General features: G+C 42.4%; 2 protein-coding genes across 3 annotated transcripts in view; one reads left to right on the forward strand and one right to left on the reverse strand.

Annotated features, from left to right (window-relative positions):
* Positions 1-18: 18 nt before the first annotated feature.
* Positions 19-13,856, reverse strand: Trmt13 (tRNA methyltransferase 13 homolog). Of its 2 annotated transcripts, XM_051165587.1 has the most exons (11): positions 13,692-13,856; positions 11,368-11,414; positions 11,165-11,231; positions 8,651-8,713; positions 8,157-8,226; positions 7,911-8,017; positions 6,919-7,086; positions 5,499-5,571; positions 4,042-4,116; positions 1,062-1,494; positions 19-214 (listed from the first exon to the last, which is right to left on the reverse strand). In XM_051165587.1, the coding sequence occupies exons 1-11, from the start codon at positions 13,836-13,838 to the stop codon at positions 19-21; spliced, it is 1,446 nt and encodes a 481-aa protein (XP_051021544.1). In that variant the 5' UTR covers positions 13,839-13,856. The 2 variants fall into 2 exon arrangements, with proteins under 2 accessions (XP_051021544.1, XP_051021543.1); XM_051165586.1 differs by lacking the exon at positions 19-214 and having other exon boundaries at positions 1,167-1,295.
* A 138-nt stretch (positions 13,857-13,994) lies between these two features.
* Sass6 (SAS-6 centriolar assembly protein) overlaps positions 13,995-17,253 on the forward strand; it is a 32,454-nt gene continuing 29,195 nt past the window's right edge. Inside the window, exon 1 of the mRNA XM_051165756.1 lies at positions 13,995-14,264. Within this exon, the coding sequence (XP_051021713.1) occupies positions 14,200-14,264 (65 nt within the window). The 5' untranslated portion in view covers positions 13,995-14,199. The remainder of the gene's footprint in view (positions 14,265-17,253) is intronic.

Genomic DNA, 17,253 nt, shown 5'->3' on the forward strand with positions numbered 1-17,253 from the left:
TGCCCATGCTTCCCTCCACTAACGGGCTGTTTCCTGCGCTGACAGTTGAACAGGCACGGCAGTTAAGAGCACGTTTTCCAGAGACACCGATGGGTCTGTGTAGTGACATAGGGCTGGCCTGAAGCCCTTCTGCTGCAAATACTGGAGCCGGCCTTGGTCAACCAGCAGTTTGCAAAGATGTCCTATTTTCTTCTTTTCTTCTACAGAAAGAGTCCTACGTTGAAGACACACAAAAAATAAAGTTTTGTAAAAGTTCATAACAACTTTGGTCACTGCTATTTACTATGAAGCTGCTAATTAGCCAACAGAACACTAGGTGCTATGTCTCTTGCTTCCCAAACTTTCTTTATGATCACAATTAAAACATGTTTTAGCTTACTCTAAAAATAGAGAGTAAGCTGGGTGTGGTGGGGCATGCCTTTGATCCCAGCACTCAGGAGGTAGAGGCAGGTGGATCGCTGTGAGTTTGATGCCAGCCTGGTCTACAAAGTGAGTCCAGGACAGCCAAGGCTACACAGAGAAACCCTGTCTCAAAACAAAAAACAAAAAAACAAACCAAACAAATAAAAAAACCCAAAATAGAGTGTAAACCATATTTTCTTGACTAAATTGTTGATAAGTCATCTTTAAAAGAAGGAATCCTTCTTCTTACTCAGTTTCCTTTTCTATACTCAATTTCATTTTCTTTGGTATCTCTTGTCCAAGGTCAACCACAGTCTAAAAATATTAAATGGAAAATTCCCAAAATGAACCATTGGCCAAGGCATTCTGAGTAGCATGGTGTGTCATGTGGCACCCGACTCCTTCCTAGCTGGGGAGTGAACCTTTGCCTAGCACATGGCCATCCGAGCATACCCACACTCAGTAGCTACCATGCAGTCATCTTGGTTATTAGACTGGCACAGGAGGTAACTGCAATGCTAACATATGGGGGTCCGCTGTATCTCAGGCTCTAGGCATCTGTGGGAGGTCCTGCAATATTATCCACAGGGGCCAACAGGGGTCTAGTTTATGGTGATAAAATGCTCCCCTTCAGTTGGTGGGTTACAGCCATCACTTACCCAGGTGAATCACGGCCATCTGCGAGTCTGTCTCCTCCACCCTCATGCTCGCTGTTGTTGTCGTCGTCGTCATTTTGACCATCTTTTCCCTTCGTAGTAACACCCGAGGCTTCCAGAGAAGTCCTCATGCCACATGTCGCCCAGCTACTCATTCTCTGGAAATAGTAGAACTCCACGGCCCCGAGGCCGAGGGCCTGGAAGTACTCTTTGCCCACGTAATGTCTCCAGTCACACCTGTGGTGACAACAGAGGGCAATGACAATGCCAGCCACAGGGGTCTGTGTCTCCGGGACAATTTTTTCATTTCCTTCCTTGGCCGAAGCGTAACTTTCTTTTTCTGTCCTATCATTCTTTAAGCGTTTGGCTAGAGGCTCTTCATTCTTTTCCTCAAAACTGGCAGCATAGGTTTCAACCAAACATCGTAATGCAAGATCTGCAAACACAAGCATATGCCCGCCCCCCGACCACATCATCTTTAAAAATGAGTATTTTCTGATTCCGTAAGCAGTATGGCTAAACAAAACACAACAACACAAACCAGTTAAAAACAAACAAACAAACGAACGAACAAAAAAACAACAAAAAAACCTACTTAGCTATATATTGTAACAATTCTATCAGATGTTACAATTTTTTCTCAAATTTGTCATCTTAATTTTTCTACTGATTTATTTTGCATAGAGTACTTCCCAATAAAACTAAAGCAAGCGTAAATCCTATGATTTGAAAAACTTCTGTCCAACAATGAGCATTACCTTTCATTTCTCCTATCCCAGCTAAAGTTATGAGCTTAAGAAACCCCAAGGAAAGAAACGAAGGAAGGTGAATTCACTTAGCATGCTGACCCAAGTTCAGGAAGGTAGTTTTAGGTTTTGTTTCGAGATAGGTCCTGAACAGCTGGTGTTGACCTTAGAGCCCTGATCCTTTTGCTTCCATTTCCCGGTTTGGGATTACAGGTGTGTGCCAGCACAGCTGGCTAAGATGCTAGTCTTGAAATGTAGGCTGGTCACAACAAATCGTGATGAATTGAAAAGTTGAGAAAAGGGGATTTCAATATGGAAAGTAGGCTGAACAGCTTTCCTGTATGTTGGCATTTGCTCCACAAATATTTGCTGAATGCTTTGCATGTACAAAACACTGAGGATGCAATGACTAAAACTGCCATACTAGTGGGCTAGAGAGATGGCTCAGAGGTTAAGAGCACTGACTGCTCTTCCAGAGATCCTGAGTTCAATTCCCTGTAACCCTTACAACCATCTACAATGTGACCTGATGCCATCTTCTGGCATGCAGGTATACATGCAGGCATAATAAATAAATCTTTTTTAAAAATTAAAAACAACAAATATCCAACAAAAAATTAACCACCATCACCACCACCACCACTAACAACAATAACAACAACAACAAAAAGCCCTGACATACTAGGGGCTGAAGAGATGGCTCAGTGTTAAAGTACACTTAGGGTGGCTTAAAACTGTCCAAGGGATCCAATACGCTCTTCTGGCCTCTGTGAGTACTGGGCATGGAAGCACTGTATTTTCATACATGCAGGTAAAACATCTATACATGTAAAATAAAAATAAATAAAAATTTAAAAACAAAACAAAATTTAAAAACAGAATAAGCCCTCTAAAGTGCCATACTGGCAATATTGGAAAGTTCACAAATGTATGCTATAAAATTTCTATTTTCTCTGATTAGATTGTCATATCATACTAACTAAAAACAAATGATCTTCTAAAATTTGTTAGTCTATGACATAAAAATGGATGTAATTTATGTGATCTTTACACTAAATTTTAATTGTGCCAGCAACACTATTGGTAACTATTATTTGGATACAGCAATAGCTAATTTGGTAATTTCATAGTCTGTTGTTTTCTCTCTCTCTTATGACCGAATGGGCCTCATTATGTTGCCTAGACTGTACATAGACTCATCTGTGCATATGATCATTTAGCTCAAGTGATCCTCCTGCTCAGCTTCCTGAGTATCTGGGAATACAGGTGTGCCACTTCACCCAGGTGTATCAACTATTACTTTCTAACAATATATATTTGCTGTTTTACTTACAGTTGGCTTAAAAATAATTTTAAGAAGTGAGAATAATCAGAGAAAAGATTAGAAGGATTAAGTTATTTCAGAAACAAAGAGAATATTAGCAACCTAAAGCTCTTTCATAGTGACCTTAAGGACCATCTTTTTAGAAGGTACAGAGAGGCAGCAAAGGTAGAAAGAAGTGGCCAAGACCATTCACTCAAATCAGAGTCCCTCATATAGCAAGCAATGTGTTAGCACATACACTGGTGTTGAAAAAAAAAATCTCAGCACAGCAGAGTAATTAAATATTTAAACAGATAATTAAAAACAAGAAAAAGCTATGCAGAGTATATTCCGATGACATTAAGGAGCCTCCAGAAACATGGAGAAAGCTGAGCTCAAGGGTGAGTAGGAACTAGGCCAATTCTTTCTAATGGTGACAGTGGAATTCTAGGACTGGCTGGCGCAATATGGCATTTAGGAATAGACATAGTCCATACTGCCCAACAGTAAACCTAGAGGCAGAGTGACCGAGGGTTTCAAGAAGGAGAAGGACACGGAGTGTCACAGATGGGTCTGACATATTAACAACAAGCACAGGGAGCCAAAAATGATGGAAGAAGCAGAAGGAATGGCACTGATGACGCTGGATCTCACAAAGAGAATCTGCAGCAGCGTGAAAGGGGATTTACATAGTGCGCGTGGGGACAGCGCGTGGGGACATGGGAAGCTGCCGCTGTCGGGTGAAGGTCTTGAGAAGCATGGACTAGGTGGGAAGAGCCAAAGTAGTGCGCTTCCCTCCACCCCAGGGTGAAACTGCTTTACGTTAAAAAGCTTTTACATGGGTTACGTGAGCACCTAAGTGGCCCTGAGGTGGGGGGCCATCCAGGCTACAGCGCAGTGTGTCAGTCTACAGGTTCCTGTGTGTCCCACTTACCTGTGGCGACCCCACACAGATGCTTCCCAATTCCTACCACAGGCAGTCTTCCTTCCCTCAGCACAGGAATCCTGTCTGAGATGAAAGGAGGTAAGAATTAGGGTAGTTTGCTTATGATACAGAGTATTAATGTGTCCTTCAAAAGGAGGGTTTTTAGAATCTTTTAATTTCAGAGATGAAAGATGCGAGACCAAGCAATTCTCACAGAATCTAACATACAGCCTAAGAATGTGCCCGTGTTTATGGTATGGCACAGAAAAGTGTTAAGGTAAACAGACAAGCAGGTTTCCCCTGACTCATTACGTAGTGCTTGCTGGCCTGGGATGGGTTATGTAGTCCCGGGGAGCCTCCTGCCTCTCCTCCCAAGTGCTGGAGTTACAGGAGTGAATGATACGTGGCTCCCCAGAAGCAACAGGACACAGTGACTCATATACAGATGACTGGCTGCTTCTCAAGACTAGATTAAAATTTATGGATGGAAGGTACTTGCAAATGTTCACATTATTTTCTTCTTAAATAATATGAAAGAGCCAGGTGTGCTGGTGCACATTTTAATCCAAGCACTCAGGAGGAAGAGCTCAGCCTTGTCTACATAGTGAGTTCCAAAACAACCAGAGCTACGCAGTGAAACAAAAAAGAAAACAAACAAAAAGCCAAAGAAAAATGTGAGAAAAAGTACAAAGAAAAGGCAAATGACTGAGGTTTGTGTGTGTGTGTGTGTGTGTGTATGTATGTATGTGAGTGTGCACATTTGTGTTCATGCATGTGTGCATGTGTAAGTTACTTTGTTTGTGACAGAAATTGTGAGGGTATATATTTTATACACTAGCTACACAGAGAATTATCTCATTTCCTTTAATGATTTTGATGGAGTTGTGTTACCTACAGTCTAAAGGCTAATTTCAACACTCAAAAGTTAATTTCTTTCTTTTCCTTCATTTTTCGAGACAGGGTTTCTTTGTGTAGCCCTGGTTGTCCTGGAACTCACAGGCTGGCCTTGAATTTAGAGATCTACCTGCCTCTGCCTCCTGAGTGCTGGGATTAAAGGCATATGCCATCACCGACTGGCTCAAAAGTTAATTTCTTTGAGACAAGGTCTCACTATGCAGCCCTGGCTGGCCTGGAACTCACAGAGATCTGCCCGCCTCTGCACCTTGAGTGCTGGGATTAAAGGTGTATATCATCATTCCTGCCTTAGTAAAAATTAAATATAATATAAAAGGAAGCAGTATATAAGGACATATCAAATGTTTTAAATTTCCTGCATATCATACTTTACTTCTAGTTGATGTAACACTATAACTTTTCAGGTTTCAGCCTTAAGTCTGCTTATGTTTTTTTAAGTGACGTACACCAGTGTTAACAAAGCACAGGTCTGTGGAGACAGGATTCTAAGCAGCTCCCAGAGTCAGACATGTCTGCTCTGCTATAGAGCAATGGAAAGTCACACAACTTACTCAAGCACAAGTGTTGAATATCAATTTGAAGTCTTTCAAACACTGAGTTCTTTTTTCTGTGTTTACCATCTACCTGCAGAAACAGAACACTACTGAGTCTGCATCTTCAATGTATAAAAAGCCTTATGAAAATGTTTCTATTTGTTTTCAAAATTCACAGTAAATACACTTGATCTTTAAAGTTAAAAAGAGAATGAATAAAAACTTACAACTGACAATACCCATTAAAGCTAGAAATTCTATCAGTTTTTACTACTACGTCTATACATTATCTCTCTTACACATACAATTCCCAACCCATTCACAGAGAAATTAAGGTTCACAGATATTAAGTGACTATAGTCACTTGTCAGTCAGCATTTCTGTCTTTATCACCCTGGTGTGCTTGTGCTCTCTCTCTCTTGCGCGAGCGAGCGTGTTCTCTCTCTCTCTCTCTCTCTCTCTCTCTCTCTCTCTCTCTCTCTCTCTCTCTCTCTCTCTCTCTCTCTCTCTCTCCTCTTCCTCTGTACCTCTAACACAGAGCAGGGCAAAGCCAAGAGCACACATCAAGAGACCTTTCTAGGCCAGCTCTCTTTGCTGGTTCACACTGCCACATTCTACTTCATGCCATCACACAGAATTGCTTCCTTTATTATTTCAGGCATTTGGCTCCACTGGTTTTATTTCCCAGAATGCTCTCACACCCTCTCTAGCAAATGCTAACAGATCTTTCAAGATGTGTCAGAGGCACCACCTGGACTGCATGGTCATTCTCCATTCTCTCCTGTGATAAAGCCTAGCATGCCACACTCTGTAGAACTTCCCACTAATTAAATGCTTTACTTAGATATTTACCTAGCTCTCTGTTCTAAACACTCACCAGAGCACAGCTGCCTTACTAGTATCTATTTGCTACACAGTGCTTTTCCCTAGGTGGTATCCAAAAAAATGCTCAATTACTTAATGAAGAGCCTATCAGGGTGTGGCTTAAGTCCTAGCTGAAGCCTGGTTCTGCTCACAGATTTTCTTGTCTCTGCAAACAATCTTAAAAACTCAGATCACGGTTTATCAATATTTAAAATTTTAAAAATGTGCCTTCAGTTTAACCAGTACAATTAAGAACCAAACAATAATAGCAAAAAATTACAATCAATATATAAAAGAGTAAACTTATTTTTTTTTTAAAGATTTATTTATTATTTATGCAGTATCTGCTTGCATTTGTGTCTGCCTACTACAAGAAGGCACTAGATCTCATTACAGATGGTCCTGAGCCACCCTGTGGTTACCGGGAATTGAACTCATGACCTTTGGAAGAGCAGACAGTGCTCTTAATCTCTGAGCCATCTCTCCAGCTGAGTAAACTTATTTTAAGAGACACGTTCCTATCATTTTTTTTTCCTCCTGAAGAAAAATATGTTTGGTTAGTGGCTCTACTTACCTTGAATCTTGTGGTCACTTTTTCTACCAGGAGGAAGTGAACATTCTCAGCATCTTTTAAGGCAATATCAACCCAGTGAGATAATTTCCCCTTTCCTGCTCCAAACTCAACAAAGCATCTTCTTGGACCAAGTAACTTTAATTTTTCAATGTTACCTAAAATAGAAGCCTGCAAACCCCATAAGGTTATTTTATAAACTAGACCAAAGGAATCTGACTCACATGGGAAAACAAAGTAATCTCTACACAAGGCAGAAGGTTTCACTGACCATTTCTGAATGGCTAACAAAGCTTTTCCTTTTACTTGCTTTAAAATAATACTCTGCATTCTGGGTCATACCTATGCTGAAATTTTTATTTTATGCTCATATATAATTTTGAATGAAAGTATTTTGTTCACTAAAAGAAACTAAGCAATTACAGTCAGAGAAGAATGATAGCTTCTTTCTTTTTCTTTTTAAATCGGTTTTCCTTTTCTTTTCTTTCCGAGACAGGGTTTCTCTGTGTAGCCTTGGCTGTCCTAGACTCGCTTTGTAGACTAGGCTGGCCTTGAACTCACACTGATCCTTCTGTCTCTGTGCCACCCCCCTCCCCACCCCCAAGTGCTGGCATTACAGGCATGCACTACCACACCCGGCTTTAATTGGCTTTTCAAAACGTGGTTTATCTGTGTAGACCAGGCTGGCTTTCAAACTCACAGTGATCCAACAGCCTCTGCCTCCCAAGTGCTGAGAATAAAAGGATGTGCCACCATGCCTATTTAGAATGTTGGCTTTTAAAAAAAAATTGTATTTATTGTGAGCACACATACATGTGTATGCCTGTAGAAGTCAAGAGGACAATTTGCAAGAATTGATTCTTCTCTCCAGATAGGTTCAGAAGGTCATCAGGCTTGGGAGCAAATGCCTTTATCTGATGAGCCATCTCATCAGCCCAGAATATTAGCATTAAACATATGAACAAAGGTTGAGGTGACTGTGGTCTAAAACATACCTGCTGTTTCAGGTGCTTGACTGCACAATCACCATTTTTAGGGTCATTAAGGGCATCATGTAATGCTGGATGGGACATAATGTGATCTTCAAGTGTAGAATTCAAGCCTGTACCAAAAAGAAACATGATAGCTTAAGCAGCAAACCACGAACAATAAATAAGACTCTGAACAACAGAACAGAAAGCATCAACTCATACACCACTGATGCATCTCAAAGAATTGAACTTGCAACTTTAGGCACTTACCTTCACTTGCTTTTCTCAATTTCTTAATTAAGTTTTCCAACTGCTCTTCAGATAGAGAAGAAAAGGGAACCTGTATACAAAAATAAGGTGAAATAATGTAGCCAAAACATACCTTAAAGTGCCAGGACAGAGGCTGAGCAGAAGCTTCCCAGCTGGGCAGATCCTATGGCAGCTGAGGTACTTCTTCTGGTAAAACTTCCACCCTAGGCTGCCTTCAGAGCCGCCCAGCTGGGAAGGCACTACTTGCCCTCTGCTGTGATACTTTAACTCTCAGTGCTCCCTCAGGGTCAACAAGTTTGGGCTCAGTTAGCTCACAACGGAGCCATGTTGCAGCTTGTTATGGGACTAACCACCACTAACAACGTGGTTCTATAGGAAAATACATCCTAAAGTCAAAACAACAGATCTCTCTAAACAAAATTGGACAGTGGTCACTACACAGGGAGACAGCTTATAAACGCCGCATGGAGTTAAGCATTAAATAATGCACTTACCAACTGCTCAGGAATTTCAGTTTCATCCTTTAATCCTGCATTTATATCTTGAATAAAGAAATCCTTGACAGAAACAAAACCATAACATAGTATTACTAAGAAGCTCACAACACAAGGTGAAGAACCACTTCTCCTTTCACCCTCCCACACCGTCGCCCTTCTCTCACAGCTCTGTAATCACCGACTGTCCCTGCAGACATGCAGACTGCCATGCTGATTGGTTTGCGTTAGGTGCCGGGTTTACCATGGTGGACAACAGCAGAGACAGATCTCTATGGACCTTCTGGTGAGGGGATTGTGTGAAGAGGCACTCCCAGTTTGAAACCTTCAGCTGTAATGTGGAAGGCCTCTCGTGCCCAGATGAAAGCACCACCCTTCAGTAAAAAGCTAATGGCCTATAGCTGAGGCAAGGAACAGGTGGGACATCAGGCAGGCAGAAAAAGGCTGGGACACAGACGGAGACTTTAGTGTCACAAGAGCTCTTGTTCAGCAGGGGGTTCTGGAGAAGAGGATTTCCTCCACATCAAGAATTATAGCTCTCTTAGCTGAGCTGCCAGCCCCAGACCAGACAACAGCAGGGAGCTTGGAGCTCCCAATGAGCCAAGCCAAGTGACTTTAGGAGCCCGACTTGGCTTGGGCAAATCTGATAGCTGCATTGGGAACAGTCAGCAAGCACACCTCAGACCTGTCTGGCGGCAGTGGAGGCTTGTGCCCCAGGCAATCCTGGCTAGACAGGCTAATTTGAAGGTTCAGCGGTGAAGCAGTGAGTGTCAGACAGTCGTGGTGGAGGAAGGGAGCAAGAGAGCATTTATTTCCTGAGTCAGGGACATTATAAACCTTGTTCACACTGGGCGGTGGTGGCACACGCCTTTAATCCCAGCACTCGGGATGCAGAGGCAGGTGGATCACTATGAGTCTGAGGCCAGCCTGGTCTACAGAGTGAGTCTAGGACAGCCAAGGCTACATAGAAAAACCCTGTCTCGAAAAGCAAAGCAAAACAAAACAAACAAACAAACAAAAAACCAAACAAATAGACCTTGGGCAGTAGGAGGGGTTTCAGGGGTGAATGTGCTTAATTTGCTAGGGCTAGCAATGCAAAGGACACTTTATTTACATGCAGCAGCATAGTCCTATCATAAAAAGGGGGAACACAGTTCTTAATTATCCTATGGGCAGCAGGGCTGGGGGAAGAGCTCCAGGTATGGTTAGAGGAATGGATAAAGGTCACTGGTTGAAATCTAAGGTGGTGATGTGCATGCCTTTAACCCCAGCACCCAGGAGGCAGAGGCAGGCAGATCAGTTCTAGGCCAGCTTGGTCTACAAAGTGAGTTCAGGACAGTCAAGGCTACACAGAGAAACCCTGTCTGGGGGGTGGGGAAGCTAAGGTAGTTTAGCAACATTTATATGGATTTTTGTTAAAAGGATGGCAGAGAATAACTCTTGATTATTACCTTTTTTGAGGGGGGGTTGGAGACAGGGTCTCTTTGTGTAGCCTTGGCTCTCATGGACTCCTGACTTTATAGAGCAGGCTGGCCTCGAACTCAGCAATCCACCTGCCTCTGTCTCTGCCTCTCAAGTGCTGGAATTAAAGGCGTGCATCACCACGCCCAGCTGGCAGAGGATAACTCTTGATTATGTGAGGATTTCTTTCTTCCTTTCTTTTTTGGAGACAGGGTTTTCTATGTAGTGCTCTGGCTGCTGTGTGCCCTGGAATTCCTCTGTAGACCAGGCTAACCTCAAACTCATCAATCCACCTGCTTCCCAAGTGCTGGGATTAAAGACGTGCTTGAATGAGTGAGACTGTCTTTATTGATAGGTTTAACAAAGGAAATTGATAACTGAGGGCAAGAGGTGAAGCTGCAGTTAGCACAATGTTTTGGTGGGAGACTGACAAAAACGTCATGGAAAATTAGCCGTAAGCATTACTGCATATAGGGTTTTGAGACAGGGTTTCTCTCTGTGTAGCCTTAGCTGTCCTTGAACTTGCTCTGTAGATCAGGCTGGACTTGAACTCAGAGATCCATCTGCCTAGTACTCGCTAATGCTGGGATTAAAGGTGTATGCCACCTCACCCATACTCCTAATCTTAAAAAGGGTTAGGAAAAATGCTTGGGGTAAATTGTACTGTGGATTAGATTTCTGATTTATTTTATTTATTTTTGGGGGACAGAGTCTCTCTATGTAGGCCTGATTGGGCTGGAACTTGTTATGTAGAGCAGGCAGGCTAGAAACTCACAGAGATCCATATGGTATGTGCCATCGCACTGGGGTTTAGATTGGATTTTTATAAATGAAAATTATCTATACTAGAGAAATCTATTACAAAACAATTTTTATTTGGTAAACAAAAAATTTCTAACATAGTGAAGAGCTTGTTAAACTCAAGCCACAATGCTAAAGCCACCCAGGCATAGGGTTCATATGATCCAGGGTGTACACACACACACATACACACACACAGACACACACACCACATACCAACATGCCAACATACCACACATTTCAAATACTTACAGGCTTTGGCTTCTCTCTTGAATTACATTTTTTCAAATGTTTTGCTAGTTGGTCTTCATATACTGTGCTAAATTTAAAAAGAAAAATTAAGAGCTAGAAAACCTTAAATGAGCCTTGTGAAGTTTACTGTTTCTAATAAATCACAAACACAGATACATACAACTCAAATGACCACAGAAACACTTCTCTGACCCCATACTTACTGTTTTGGATCTAAAGGACACAAGATTCTTTTCCGAGAATTTTCTTCCTAATAAATTAAAAGAAAAACATTTATTGAAATATCAAATTTATAACCTTCAGATATTGGATATACTCAGTCTTCTTCTATTTCCAAAATAAGGTAAGAAAATTTTAATTGGACATAATGTAAAATAAGCTCAATCAGGCCATGCTGCCTAACAAAAGATTTTCCCCCATTTCAGCAGGCTTCTGTATAAATGAACAAATACTGTTTTGGCCTGCTTATGCAATTCTGCATGAGATAACTGCTAAAAATAGGCATAGTGATTTTATAGGCACTAAGGAAAAATGCTAACCATTTACTTCAGATTAACTAATAACATTGTATAATATTCATCATGTACAAAAATGATCTTTTGAAGTACGTTCTTACTGGATATAAATGGTGAAATTGAGGTGACTAACATCTCATTACTTGCACACTTATTCTTTGCAATATGTTGCCTATTTAAATTGATTACAAAATGCATATTTATCTCCAGGTTGTTAAAGTATGGGGAAAAGCTGGGCATGGTGGAATACGATTTTTTTTTAAATTAATTTTTATTTTATGTTCAGTGGTATTTTGTCTGTGTGAAGGTGTCAGTTCTTGGAGTTACAGACAGTTGTGAGCTGTCATGTGGGTGCTGGGAATTGAACCCTGGTCCTTTGGAAGAGCAGCCAGTGCTCTTAACTGCTGAGCCATTTTTCCAGCCCTGGAGGAACATGCTTTGACTCTCAGCTCTTTAGAGGAAAGGCAGACAGACCTAGCCAGGGTCACATAATGAGACCCTGTCTCAATAAATATGGAAAAAAGTACAATAGAAACTGTAAGACATGACAGTTTAACAAATTCCAATGGGTCATATTCATTGGCTTTGCAACTTTTCAAATCGCTAGTTAGAACCTTTCAAGTTATACACGTTTAACTATAGGCACTGGGAGAAAAGAAAAGTGTTGGCAGTTTCACCCTACAGACACTATGGACATGAATGAACTATGATGGCACACTTATTAAAGCTAGAGGCCAGCAGGATTGCTTAGGTGTGTGTGATCTCAGCTCTATTAGCTGCTAGCCTGAACAGGGACTCACTACCTCGAGAAATATAAGAATCATAGTAGGACTTACTTCCTAAGGTTTGTGAAAACTGAATATTTAAAAGCAAAATAACAACATTGTTTAGCATAGTGCAAGCCATATAGTAAAAGCTGACCAAATATTTACTTTTAATTTTTTTTAATCAATTATTTGTTTCAACATGTTCATGAAGTTATGGACACTGAATCTAGGTAAAGTTAAGAAATTTTCAGTATTTAAAAAATGTATATTACTTATTCTTCATGTACAGATTTTAAAACTCGTTTTCCAGTTTGATTCTTTGGTGGGAGGCTGAGGCAGGAGAATCCCTGAGATCAGGAGTTCAAGACCAATACAGGAAATACAGCAAGATCAAGGTCTGAAAACAAACGGGAAAACTGTCTTTCGAGGGAAGTAGGACTCTAACTTGCAAAGCCTAATCACAGAGCACACACACACACACACACACACAAAGCAATTTTAAAATTTATTATTTGAGTTTACAAACAGTGTAGTCAGGTAGTATTGCTATTGAGATGGTTTCTTTTTTGGTGTAGAAGGGAATGAGACTGTTCTATGATTTGCAGGTTAGCAATGTCCCTGTTCTCTATCCATCAGAAGCCACTGATATTTTGCACTTACAACCAAAACGTCTTAAGACCTTACTAAGTGTCTGCTGGGGGACAAAATAATAAAAAAATTAAAAATAAATAAAAATAAAAATGCACTTTGCTTTCATCTTTAAGGTTATGCATGTTAATTTTTCCCTTGGCTGTCTCAAAATAATAATTACAAGTTCATAAGGTGGTTCCTAGAAAGGGAAGCCTAAACTAAAAAAAAAAAAAAAAAAAAAAAAAAAAAAAAAAAATCAAAAGTTTCTTCCCAATGCATTCGGAAGTGGCTATCATTAGAACTCAGTAAAACTTAGTGACTTTAAACACTAACTTGTAAAAAAGCAAACACCTCCCATGAGGATGGGAGAAGAGTGGAAGGAAGGGCAAGCATCTTTATCGACTCTCAGACGGCGCTTTTCTTAGTACAAGAAAACAAAGCTCCTCAGGAGGGCTCCCCAAGGCTCCACATGCGGAGGTCAGAACCGCATCTACTCAAGTAAAAGCCGGAGAATCCATGGGACAGAAACTTGTGAGGGAGGGGCGAGGCCGGTTCCCAGCACCAACAGACCCGCAACTCGGTTCCGACTCTCAGGACGGTAGGGAGCTACCAGACCTCCGCTGCTCCTGCGTGTTCGCCACAGAACCTCCTCCCTGCGGCCACCACCATCTTGCAGAAGCGCTTCTTCTTTTCCACAAAATAGCTGCATCTACCCTCGGTTGGAAAACCGGTCGCGTGCGACGTCGGCGCAGGAGCCGCCATAACCCTGGGTCCTTTTTGGATGCTCGCTCGCAGCCCAAAGCGGTTACTTTCCTTTGCTTCCCCTTCCCTTAACAAACACTACCGCCATGGAGGAGGGTCGACCACGCTTATTAATAACCGGAAATTACACAATCACCCCGGCTCCGTCGTGCCCTGAGCCGGAAGAAGGTGATGGTGGCTGACGAGGTCCAAACTTCCTTCGTTCCGTCGGTTTATTCTCCGCCCCGCCTACCCTCCCCTGCCTCTGCGGGAGCTGAGCGCCAAACTTAAACCCTGTCAGCACCGGGACTTCTTTCAAGCTTGCACCGAGGGCCAAGGCCTGTCGGGCTTTTTCGCACACCCGTCGGGGCGGCGGTACGACATGAGCCAAGTTCTGTTCCAGCAACTTGTTCCCTTGCAAGTGAAATGCAAAGACTGCGAGGAGAGGTGAGCTCCCGGCGCCGGCGGGTGGCGGTTGGGGTCGCGCCAATGGAAAAGATGGCGGCTGGGTTCCGTGCCGATCCGTGCGCGGCTCTGTGTCGGGCTGACACACCGGGACGCGGGAAGGGACCCTTGTGTCTGTCGCTGAGTAGGCGGTTGCGGAGGGGACGCAAGGAAAGGGACCGAGGAAATGGGAACCCGACTCCCCTCATGTCCAGTCCTGGCTCTGAGCAGGACTGAGCCCAGACTGCGTTTCCTGTTTTGTTTTGTTTTGTTTTGTTGAGACAGGGTTTCTCTGTGTAGCCTTGGTTGTCTTGGACTCGCTTTGTAGACCAGGCTAGCCTCGAACTCACAGCGATTCACCTGCCTCTGCCTCCCGTGTGCTGGGATTAAAGGCGTGCGCCACCATGCCCGGCCAGACTGCCTTTTCTGGGTGGGATCTCTGAGCTCTGAGCCTGTGCGCGAAGTTTCACGGTGACTTCAGGGGACCGGCCGCACTAGAACTCAGGCCGCCCAGCTCCTCATTTACGCTCTCTCCTGGAGGCAATTGGAGTGAAGCTTTGCATCTTCAACTAAAACCCAAACAATTTCAGTGATATACTTGGACTCAACTGCACGTCAGTTACAAAACAAAGATGCATTACCAACCCCTAACACTGGAAAGTCAGGAACTCTCGTTCCTTCAGTAAATACTGTCAACCCGCAAAGCACTGTGTTGGACCCCCTGGGGGATACCGTGGTCTTCACAGATAAACCTATCTCACAGATAAATGCGAACGTGCAACATTAACCACAGCTGATGCTATTACGGCTCAAATAGATTTGAAGTTACATCTGATTTTCCCTCTTTTGCGTGCGTGTGTGTGTGTGCTGTTATTTACATTATGTCAATATTAAGTTTTCTCATTTGAGCTGGGTGCAGTGGCGCACGCCTGTAGTTCCAGCACTCAGGGAGGCAGAGCCAGGTGGATCTCTGAGTTCGAGGCCAGTCTGGTCTACAAAGTGAGTCGAGGACAGCCAAGGTTTCACAGAGAAACGCTGTCTTGAAAAACCAAAGTTTTGCCAGGCGTGGTGGCGCCGCATGCCTTTAATCCCAGCACTTGAGAGGCAGAGGCAGGCGGATGGCTATGAGTTCGAGACCAGCCTGGTCTACAGAGCAACTCAAGAACAGCCAAGGCTCCACAGAGAGACCCTGTCTCGAAAAAAGCAAACGAACAAAAAACAAAACAAACCCAAAGTTTTGTCATTTGTAAAGTTGATTTAACACACCTGCCTACCCATATGACTGTAATAAAGAACAGGTGTGAAAATGTTGTAGAAACTGAGCGGTGAAGAAAGATTGCATTAAAAAAAAAAAAAAAACAAACAGAACCAATCAACCAACCAAGCAAACAAAAAACCCGAGGACATTGATTTATTGAGTTGCCGGACTGTTAAGCTGTAGTACAAGATTTAGAATTAGATCCAGAATCAACCAGCAAGCACTCAGAATGGACTGAAAGCAGCCATCCAGCCATATATAGGAATCTGTAGGTTATTTTAATTTTTTTTTAATTTATTTATTTATTATTATGTATACAATGCTCTGCCTGCATGTACACCTGCAGGCCCGAATAGGGCACCAGATCTCATTATAGATGGTTGTGAGCCACCATGTGGTTGCTGGGAATTGAACTCAGGAGCTCGGGATGAGCAGTCAGTGCTCTTAACCTCTGAGCCATCTCTCCAGCCCTGTAGGTTATTTTAATTGTCTTGTTTTTTGCTTGACTTTGGCAACTGCACTTAGGCCCTTACTTAGTGTGCTCTAGCACTGATCTATACCCCCAGCCTCTAATTGGTGATTATTTTGTACTGTCCAGTGTAGTGGCTGTTAACCACTTTAGTTATTGATGGTGTGCTTATCCAAACTCATGTCTTGAAGTGTAAAATTCATACTAGTTTTGTTTGTTTGTTTTGGGTTTTTCAAGGCAGGGTTTCTTGGTGTAGCCTTGACTGTCCTGGAACTCACTCTGTAGACTAGGCTGGCCTTGAACTCACAGAGATCTGCCTGCCTCTGCTTCCCGAGTGCTGGAGTTAAAGTCCTGGGCCACCACTGACAGGCCTCATATTAGATTTTGCAGACTTCCTGGTAACAAGAATGTTTAAAAAACAAAAAACAAAACCAAAAAACCCTAAATTTTATGTTGATTATCAGTTAAAGCTATATTTAGGGTATATTTGGTTAAATGTATTCAAATTCATTTTACTTTGAAAGTTATGGAGTTTAAAAAAATGTGACTTCTAGGTAATTTAAAATGACATACGTCTCTCATCATGGCTCTCATTTGTGGCTTTTGTTTTGTTTCTGCTGGACATAATGGCCCATTACTTGTGGTTTGAAGCTTGAAACTCCCAACTCTTCTTCAACACAATTGTAATCAGAGTTAATCGCCTTAAAAGACAATTTCAACTTTACTTTTTTTTTTTTTCTTGTTTAGGAACCTGATAGTCCTCTCACCTGTGGCAGGGATCAACCAGCTGTTCATAAGTTAAATTTGACTGAAACACAGCTGTCCTTATTTGTTACCAGCTGTCTGTGCTTGCTTCTGCACAAGGGCTTCAATGAGTAATAGTCTGGGGGCATTAAGTGGAATGTAGCTGATGGTCTTTATGGTAGAGGGCGTGGCTAGCCTCTGTACTCTGGCAGCAACAATGGGGAAGGCGCAACACAACAACACACAGTTGAGACAGAGACTCTATAGCAACTTTCTAGTGTTGTGATCATTTTAATCCAGCTCCTCATGTTGTGGTAGCGCCCCAACCATAACATTAATGTAAATATCTGTTTTCTGGTGGCCTTAGGTGACCCCTGTGAGAGGGTTCTTTGATCCTCTTAGGGCTTGCTACCTACAGGTTGAGAACCACTGCTCAGTAGCTTTCAAAGTCTAAAATATTTACTCCCTGGCCTCTTACAGAATAATTTTGCTAACCCCTGACCTATAGGAAGAACAGCCTA

The sequence above is a fragment of the Acomys russatus genome, chromosome 23 (genome assembly GCF_903995435.1).
Source record: "Acomys russatus chromosome 23, mAcoRus1.1, whole genome shotgun sequence".
Lineage (NCBI taxonomy): Eukaryota > Metazoa > Chordata > Mammalia > Rodentia > Muridae > Acomys > Acomys russatus.